At 43.0% G+C, this 9607-nt stretch overlaps 1 protein-coding gene across 1 annotated transcript; it reads left to right on the top strand.

The window, feature by feature from the left end:
* Positions 1-663: 663 nt before the first annotated feature.
* On the top strand, positions 664-2714 carry LOC142376765 (red-sensitive opsin-like). The gene is made up of 6 exons (XM_075460315.1): positions 664-766; positions 1305-1601; positions 1724-1892; positions 2021-2186; positions 2279-2518; positions 2616-2714. Exons 1-6 carry the CDS (start codon positions 664-666, stop codon positions 2712-2714), a joined length of 1074 nt encoding a protein of 357 aa, XP_075316430.1.
* Positions 2715-9607: the final 6893 nt, after the last annotated feature.

The following is a 9607-nucleotide window of genomic DNA, read 5'->3' as shown; positions in this document are numbered from 1 at the left end:
ATCTTCTTTCCGGATTAAATATGTCTTACCTGCCTCGCATGCCAACAAGCGCAACTGTCACAGTTACAGTGCTGCAGATCTCCTCTTATCTAAATCTGCTCTAAGACGTGTTTGTCCTCTCACGTCAACCAGGAACATGAATGACAAAACATGATACAATTTGAAATTTTATCCAAACCAATTCACACTGGTAGGGTAAGGGACTTGCATAAATACTAAGGTAATACCTTTCATGCAGTGGATTTGAACCTAGGTCACCTAGATAAAAGGTGGCAATCTTACCATTTCACTATCCAGTCCCAGCATCCAACATTTATCATAGCAGTTTATTTGTTATATTTTATATATGTTTATTCAATTTCTGCATTTCTATAATTAAGAGAGCAGACAATACAGGCTCGAAAAAGAAAATGAAGACTCAAACATTTCAAAGTTAATCATGTACACTACATGTACCCAAGTCCGTCTTATTCGCATTAGCTGATAATTTTAATTAACGTTCACAATACCCTTTTCACGCATTGGTTATAACATGATTAATCCAATCTGAGGTAATTAAAGCACAGATATAAAAGCTTAAGTCAGACGAGAAGGAAATGTTATCACCGACAGGGTCAAAGTAAAAAGAGAACCCGACAACAGAGGACCTCCATCTAGATCAGAATGGCAGAGGAGTGGGGAAAACAGTCATTTGCTGCCAGACGGTACAATGAAGAAACAACAAGGGGTTCTGCCTTTGCTTACACAAACAGCAATAATACCAAAGGTACAGTATTATCACTTCATCTTCTGAGTCATTTGATGGAAATGTATAACATCTGAAGGACTGCAACAAAAACATTACAGGCTAGAAAAAGTACTCAGTGGTGGAAATTTTTTATTATCTAAAGTTATTTCGAACCTGATTCAGAAGAAAATTTTACAACATTCACAGCCACATTTTGTTTGTGGAGTATACAGTTTAAAGAATGTTTGTGACTGAATGAAACTTGAACCACAATCTGACTCAGATGACGTGTAAAGTCAGTTAGTCTTATGCACTTATATTTAGTCCAAGATTTTTTAAGACTTGGTTGTTAGGACCAAAACTATGGACCTTGTCAGATTTATATAACCAGGTAGAGTCTACAGTTGACAAAATAAAATACAATATGTTAAAGCACAACGTATATTGAAATGTGTTCTCTCAAAATGATAACATTTCTTATCCTGTACCACATAAGACAAAATGGACTTGTGGAATCATTAAACTGCAAAAGTTTCTGACTTGATTATAATACGATTTCTTGTACTTGTTTTTCCAGATCCCTTTGAGGGACCCAACTACCACATTGCTCCCCGATGGATTTACAATGTTTCAACAATCTGGATGATTTTTGTGGTGATTGCATCGGTCTTCACCAATGGCCTCGTATTGGTGGCCACAGCAAAGTTCAAGAAACTGCGTCACCCTCTGAACTGGATCTTGGTTAATCTTGCTATAGCTGATCTTGGAGAGACGGTTTTTGCCAGCACCATCAGTGTGTGCAACCAGTATTTTGGATATTTCATTCTGGGACACCCAATGTGCGTCTTTGAAGGCTACACTGTCTCAACTTGTGGTGAGTGGTCACAGTAATTATGTATGACATAGGAATACACACTATATGTACACAGAGAATTCTTGGCTACATATTGTTAACTATCTTGATACATTCACGGAGCATCCTTCTTCTTTACACAGGTATTGCTGCTCTTTGGTCCCTAACTATCATCTCCTGGGAGAGATGGGTAGTTGTGTGCAAACCTTTTGGAAATGTCAAGTTTGATGCCAAATGGGCCACAGGTGGAATTGTGTTCTCCTGGGTGTGGTCTGCAGCGTGGTGTGCTCCTCCCATCTTTGGATGGAGCAGGTAATCTGCTGCTTCTTTTTTCTGTTTATTTTGCAATCGTATCAATATGATTCTTTGATCAGTAGAAATACAGAGTGGACTTTGAGTGTTGGAACACGAAGTGAAGACTAAATCGTTTCTCGTACCAGGTATTGGCCCCATGGACTGAAAACTTCCTGTGGGCCTGATGTATTCAGTGGCAGTGACGACCCTGGAGTCATTTCCTACATGATTGTTCTTATGATTACATGCTGCATCCTTCCCCTGGCTGTCATCATTTTGTGCTACCTTGCTGTGTGGTTGGCCATCCGTGCTGTAAGTCTTCCACCAATTGTGTTTTAACATAACTTTATAGAGTATTTGTCAAAGCCTGACAAAATCTGACCCACTTGATTTGTGGACCGCAGGTTGCCATGCAGCAGAAGGAATCTGAGTCAACCCAGAAAGCTGAGAGAGAAGTATCCAGGATGGTGGTTGTCATGATCATAGCTTATTGTGTGTGCTGGGGACCTTACACCTTCTTTGCCTGCTTTGCTGCGGCCAACCCTGGATACGCCTTCCATCCTCTGACTGCTGCCATGCCTGCATACTTTGCAAAGAGCGCCACCATCTACAACCCAGTCATATATGTCTTCATGAACCGACAGGTGCGCACAGTCTCATTGCGGCATTTATTAACTTACCTCGTCCAATGTGAATTGATACATTTTCTAAAAAATACATTTTCATCTTTTCCCTCCTCAGTTCCGCACATGCATCCTGCAACTGTTTGGCAAACAGGTGGATGATGGCTCTGAAGTATCCACATCAAAGACAGAGGTCTCCTCTGTGGCTCCTGCATAAACCTCCTGTGTTCTGTTTTGGAAAAAAAAAAACCTGATAACTACTTTGACTTGTACAGTAAATATGTATTATTTTATTTGTCTTATTTTCATAAACATAGCTTTCTGGCAAATGGAAAAACAAACAAAAAAAAACAATAAAGTGAATGTATCGTGCATGAATGGTCTTTTTTTTATTAATATGAAATACAAAGCATTCTATACGTTTTGCTGTTTGGTATTTTTATTTAACAACTTTTGTTAACAATTTTTTTGATGGTTTTAATTGTACCATTTGAAAGAGATCTTACAAACAAGCTTTGAAAAGCTACAAAAACATGGAGGTGCCCAATGCAGACACACACTGTAACACATTTTCCTGTAAAATAACAGTAAAGAACTGGCAGCAGGGTTGACATTATGTTACTGTAAATTTAACATTTTTTTTACTGTCATTAACATTTACAGTTTTGTACTGTTATTTAAAAATACAGCATTCACTGTTTTTTAAGATGTATGACATCCCATACTAGCAATATCGTGCATGAACATTGACTTAGGCCCAATCCCATTTCACCCCTTGGCCCTACCCCTTACCCCTCTGTTTTGCGCGTTCACGTGTAGGGGTAGGGGTGTCCCAAATCACGTTAAGGCAGAGGCGTAGGGGTAAGAGGGAGGGCTTTGTAACCCTTGAAATGGAGGGGTTTGGCCAGGCAGACTACGTTCGGAGGGGTACTATATATTTCCCAGAGTACAACGCGATTACCGGGAGAACGCGAGTCCTTTTAAAAATGGCGGAAGCAAAGAAAGCACCACACAAATGTAAGTAGTTCTATTTTTTGCCATATTTTAACTGTTTTAACCGTTTTAGGTTGTGATAACTGGTGTATTGTGTGAGTTTAACATGGTGGCAATGTGTAGTTGTTTTCTGCTATAAACGCACATGGTAAAAGTCGCTATTTACATGGAGTAATCGGTCAATGCATGTGAAGGTGCTGCGAAAGAGTTGTCGTTTTTGAAATTGTAACTCGAGTATTTACAAGCAATGTAGTTGGTTAACCATAGAGAAGTTACTTTTGAGTGACGTGTGCGTCATTTCGCTACCTATTATCACAAGTATTCATATACGTGACTGTGATTCACAGGGACTCAAGCACAAACAAAGAGCCTGATCAGGTTTCGCGCCAAAAACGAAGATCGGTTTCTAAAGTCATCCCCATACCCAAAAAGAAGTAGGAAGTCCAATCCCAAAATGGATTACCTGATACAGGAGAGCCTGAAGGAGCAGAAGCGACACGAGGAGACGGAGCAGAAAACGGAGCGCTTTTTAGCTCTGTTTGAGCGCATGATAGACAAACTTTAAGGTGAGTTGATGCACCATGCACCTATTGTACACACAGCCACCACTACCGCATTCTGAAACACCTTTTTTTTATTTTTTACAATGGATGAAAGTGCATGCTATAATGTCATGTCGTGTCTTGTTCCCCCAGAACATCACTGAGCCCAGCACCTCCGATGTGCCATGCACCTTCGCTGTTCCTGCTCCGGTTACCTCACCATCTCGTTCTCGATGATTGCACCGTTGCCCGTTTATGTTCATATTGTTTATATTCATACTGTTTATTGTCCATATTTGCACACTTTACAGCAGACACTTTAAGCTGTTATTTGCACTATTTCTGAAAATAAGCTGCCTTACCAGTCTGTAATGTGAGCCTAATAAAAGAAATTAAGGACAAAAGGTTTGTGAGCATGATTATCACATCAACATCATATTAACGACTGGAACGGATATTGGTTTGAAGAGATTTAAGGGATAACAAAAAAATTGGGGTACATGTTGTGGTCCAATCGGCAATAATTTGTAGGATGACCCTTCTGCTGAAAAGAAATACATGGAAAGATCAGGCTTTCATCCTACCAAACCAACACATTGATAGCACACACAATGCAGTGCATTTATTTATGTCATCAAATCTAAAACCGCTTCAAAAACGCATGAGCTGCATGTTTATCCCAAACGGAACAAGGCGAGTAACAAAGGCTAAACGTTAGCTTATGCTTTCAGCTAGGTTAGCCAGGTTAGGATACTACTCCAATCAATAAATCAGCAAATCCAACGAGACAAGCAAATTGTTTCTATATCACACGATATCACAAATGTACAGTTAGAAGCACTTTCAAACACACACACACACACACACACACATTATCATATTCACACGCCGGCTCTGGAAGCTACCAGCTGCTCACTCACACGCGTTATTTGCATTAATTTCTCATTCTACATTCTGTAACAAGCTCCAGCAATGCTCCCAGATGTAGAAGACGCCTTCGCCTGATGGCACTCCGTCGATTCGACGCAGATATTTCAAAAAATATCCGAATAGCACAGGAGAGCGCCAAAACATCAGCAGCAGGCATGTTTGTTTATTTCTGGCTAAAGCTGTCGCTTTTGGTTACGTAACAACTGACGGCGCGGACTTATGACGTACGTGAGTGTGAAGGGCTGTCCCAATTCATAGGGGTTACGTTTCAAGCCCTACGCCTTACAGATCCGTTTCAAGGGGCGAGGGGTAGGGGGAAGGGGTAGAAAAATAGAAATGGGATTGGGCCTTACCCCCTACTGCGTCCTGTGAGCCGAGTACCAGCCTCGTTTTGGTGTTTACGAAGGTAGTTGGCTGGGGTCAAAAAAATAAAGCGTTTTGCTTCTCAAAACAATATGCGTTCAAAAGAGTAATACATTTGCATCACAAAATCGTTGTCCAGGAAAAATTCAGACCTCACAATCGCTTGGCGCTATTTTCTCTCCCTTCGTATCACTGCGCGCTTCCTACAGCGGCGCCTGTTTCTCGGTTTAGACCGTGCAGACTGAAGTGCAGAATGAGCAGTCCCCTACTTCCGAGCAGTAAACACCGTGAAACAGGCGCAGCTGTCGGCAGGCGGCAGCCTAAAAAAGATGATGTGGTGGTCCATGCTCCCTCCACCGCACTGCATGACACTCGCCTGTAACAGGTCTTTCAGTGCCTTGAGTAGCATGGGGTCACACTGAACTCTGAGAAGTGCAGGTTTGGGGTTGAGGAGTTTGAGTTCCTTGGCTTCAGGCTGTCGAAGGAGGGCATCACTGTGATTATGTCCCACACTGAGCCATTCTGTCCCTGCCGGACTCGCAGTCGCCATCCCAGCTATCTTCCTTCCTGGGGATGGATGCCTACTACCTCAGATTCATGCCACACTACTCTGACTTAGTGGCACCCTGCGTCCGACTGCTCAGGAATAGAACAAAGAAAGGGGGCATTGAAGGATTTGTTAGGAAACAGAATCCACAATCTATGTGACAAAATTATTAAGATTAATGCAAAGGGTGGTTGATCCATCTTTTGGCACTTAGTCTATAACAGCAAGAAGCTGTTCCATACACATGCCTAATCAATGATAGACCAAAAGTCTTACCAACTGATTTAAGTAAAGTGCCAGTCACCATCCAGCAGGCTCGCAATAAAATATATCCTTCTTAAGTGCGGTTGTTCCTGTTTGCTCATATATGTGGGCTGGCAAGAGGTGGAATTAGTGTGTACTTTCAAATAGCAAGCCTGCATTACGGAATAAACTGATTAATGGTGTTTTTTGTTCGAGAGACGTTTCTCCATTGTGGCTATCCCTTATAGAGATATCAATTTGGCTTTGTGACTGTTTCTGACAGTGGCTCGTAAAGGCATGTAACCCATCCACCTTCCATCAATGTTACAAAAAAGACAGTGAGGCACAACAAAAGCAAATCAGTCCTGTTTTGAAGATGGAAAAGAATGAGGTACTGAGGTGAAGTTAATAGAGAAGAAAGTCAGGGCAGCTCCCCAGTACAGGTGTCAGGTGGTGGTGTAGGGAAGGACACGGATGCAGACTTTTCAAAAGAAAACTGGATTTATTATACAAAAAACAAAGTACCAACAGAAAGCGCGGCAGAGCCGGATTCAAAAAACTTAACTTTGAAAAGGCAAACAAAAGACTTGGCATGGAATAAATACTTAACTTTTATGGAGACGAGGGACATGGGTAAACCGGGTACCATGGGAATCAAGGCAAACAGGTCAGGAATCACAAACAAAGAACCGACACACAGACAGGGGAGACAGGAGACTGAGGCTACGGCTACACGAAAACGAAACGAGGGTTTTTTTGAAAACGGGTACGAAAACAATTTCGACCACACAGCTTCTCTGTCCAGATGGAAACGCCACGCTTGCTGAAAACGATGCAGTACACACGAAACACCTCTTGGTGCGCTGTAAGCCACCCCCACCGGTTACACCAGAACAATAGAAGAAGCAATGCGCATGCGTGTACGCCCCTACTTCTACCAGCGCGAAGCTCACGTTGTTCCTTCAACAACGCCGCTGTAGTTAGCAGTGTCTGCAGCAGTGCTGCTATCAATGTTGTGGGGTCCATGATGATCGCTGTCTGTCCTTGTTGTGTTGTCTTCTTCTTCCGGATTTTGAATAGAAGCCGCTTTTTGTTCTGGTCACTGACGTATGTGTATACGTCACTGGCGTTAGCCATGGGGCTGTGCAGATGTAAACAAATCCGTTTTGGCTGTAACAATGGAAACGAAACGACACCGTTTCCAAATCTTCCCACTCTGGAACCCGTTCTCAAAAACTATCGTTTTGGGGTAGTGGGAACGCCGGCTCCGTGTGGCCGCGACAGCCAAACGATAAGAAAAAGTATCGTTTACAGTGAAAAACGTTTTCGTGTAGCCGTAGCCTAAATAGAGGGCTGGGAGTGATTGGAGAGTGAGTGCAGCTGGTGACAATGACAGACAGGTGAGGGGAATGAACCAATTACCTGAGTGAGAGAAGTGAGGGGAAAAAACAATGGCAAAACTCAAATCTCAAAACAAAGACATAAACTGAACACAAAAACGTAACTTAAAACATGATACTAAAAACATAAGTCCCATGGCGTGACAACAGGGAGCTTCATAATGCCGTAGGACGTTTGAAGGGCGCGGTCGGTGAGCCGGAAGTGCATGCAGAGGACGAAGAACCCGCAGGGGACGAAGGAACCGCAGAGGGCGACCAGTCTGCAAGCGAGGAAGAAGAAATGCTAAAAGAAAAGAAAAGAAAATCTTTGGAGGCTTAAAGAGTGGTTGATGGAGGAAAAGGCAAGAGAAGCAGCAGCCACATCACAGCCTGAGCCAACGCAGCCGGGACCACCAAGAAAAAAGAAGGACTAAACCAAGCATCTGAGGGCAGGTATTGCTCCCCCCACTGCAGCAGCACTGGACAACCTGGCCTCTCCACTGAAACCGCTGCCAGAAGATCAGAACATTTTCCTTTCCAGAGTCCAAATACATTGAGTGATTGGTGGCTTCTCGAACCTGAACAGTGATTGATTAATAGTGGTCCCCAACGCCAATTTGAAGATCCATAATGGCAAGTACAGGAAAGCCCTGATTAGAGCTGCTGGAGAAGAGTACATGCATGAAGCTTTGCCAAGGGGGCCTGGGAGAGAATAAGGTGGTAGTGGAGCTGAACTCTCTTACTACGTAATTATTCATGTGCCAATGGATGCATACGGAGGCCAAGAGAGAGCTAAGGCTTATGTTTATGCATTTAGCAGACGCTTTTATCCAAAGAGACTTGCAATTGAAAAAATATATAACATTACAGCTAATATCAAAGCTAACAATAAGCTACATAGGAAACCACAAGTCAGACTCTGTCAGAGGTGACGGGGTGACAGTGTAGCGATAGAGTGCAGGCATAGAAGGAAGTACAGAAAGATAAAGTGCAATAGAGGAGGTAGGGAAGTACAGGGTAAGTGCTAGGATAGGAGATGCTCTCTGAAGAGCTGGGTCTTCAAGAGTTTCTTGAAGATATTCAGGGATGCCCCTGTTCTGGTAGCGCTCGGTAGGTCATTCCACCATCGTGGAACGACGCATGAAAAGAGTCTGGATTGTCTTAAGCGTGGTGTAGGCACTGCTAGACGCCTTTGCAAGAGCATTCAAGTAGATGGGAGCCGTTCCATTAAGGATTTTGTAGGCTAACATCAGTGACTTGAATTTGATGCGGGCGGCTAAGGGTAGCCAGTGGAGTTCAATGAACAGAGGGGTGACGTGTGCTCTTTTAGGCTGATCGAAGACCAGACGCGCCGCCGTGTTCTGGACCATCTGCAGCGGTTTCACAGCACAGGCTGGGAGAGCAGTTAGGAGTGCGTTGCAGTAGTCAAGGCGGTCAATATAATCGTATGTGTGTGCGGTCTCTGTTCCAATGTCATCGCGTAGGATTATTTAAACAGCCAATGGGAATAGCGCACTTAGTCACGTTGGACGACTACGACACAAACACAACTTTCTCTTCTCCCTGTTCTCAATGGCACAATTACGGCATAATCGACGCAGTAGAATTATGATAAATAATGCAAGCCGGGGAAAATCGATCGCCATTTTCAGTTTGAAAGTCACGTGATTTGTGGCTTCCTATTTCGGTCATGTGATAACATTCGGTCAAAAAAAATCGTAGGTTCGCAAGTGTGTGCGGTGGACGTGCGAGCATGTCAAATACGGTCCGAATTGTTATGCCGATCACCCGACAAACGATGCAACGATGACATTGTAAAGGTGTGCGCCGGCCTTAAGAGCGAGGAAAATAATTTGAAGACCGTCAGCACCAGAAGGCTTACAGGAACGTGGTAATGTTTATTTCAATTGAGTGAAAGCTTTTTAAATTGCAGCGAGTTGAACACACTTGAAGCTGTCTGTTGTGTTACGCCAAACTTTCCATTGGAGTTAGCGAGAGAATTTGAAATTTTCCTTTGGTAAAATTTATTTCTGTAAGTTAAACTGTATGAAAGTTAAAGGAATTTGTTTGAATATCAGAAAAAACTGAAGATGACCAGTGTGCCACTCTGCTG

This window comes from Odontesthes bonariensis, chromosome 3 (assembly GCF_027942865.1).
Source record: "Odontesthes bonariensis isolate fOdoBon6 chromosome 3, fOdoBon6.hap1, whole genome shotgun sequence".
Lineage (NCBI taxonomy): Eukaryota > Metazoa > Chordata > Actinopteri > Atheriniformes > Atherinopsidae > Odontesthes > Odontesthes bonariensis.
Note: the sequence above shows the minus strand (reverse complement) of the source record. Positions and strands in the feature narration are given on the sequence as shown.

Bases quoted from the DNA above. Each gene is read 5' to 3' on its own strand.
- LOC142376765 (XM_075460315.1), top strand. From the start codon at position 664: ATGGCAGAGGAGTGGGGAAAACAGTCATTTGCTGCCAGACGGTACAAT. The intron at 767-1,304 runs GTACAGTATTAT...TTGTTTTTCCAG, and splicing joins AAACAGCAATAATACCAAAG to ATCCCTTTGAGGGACCCAAC. The intron at 2,187-2,278 runs GTAAGTCTTCCA...TGTGGACCGCAG, and splicing joins TGTGGTTGGCCATCCGTGCT to GTTGCCATGCAGCAGAAGGA.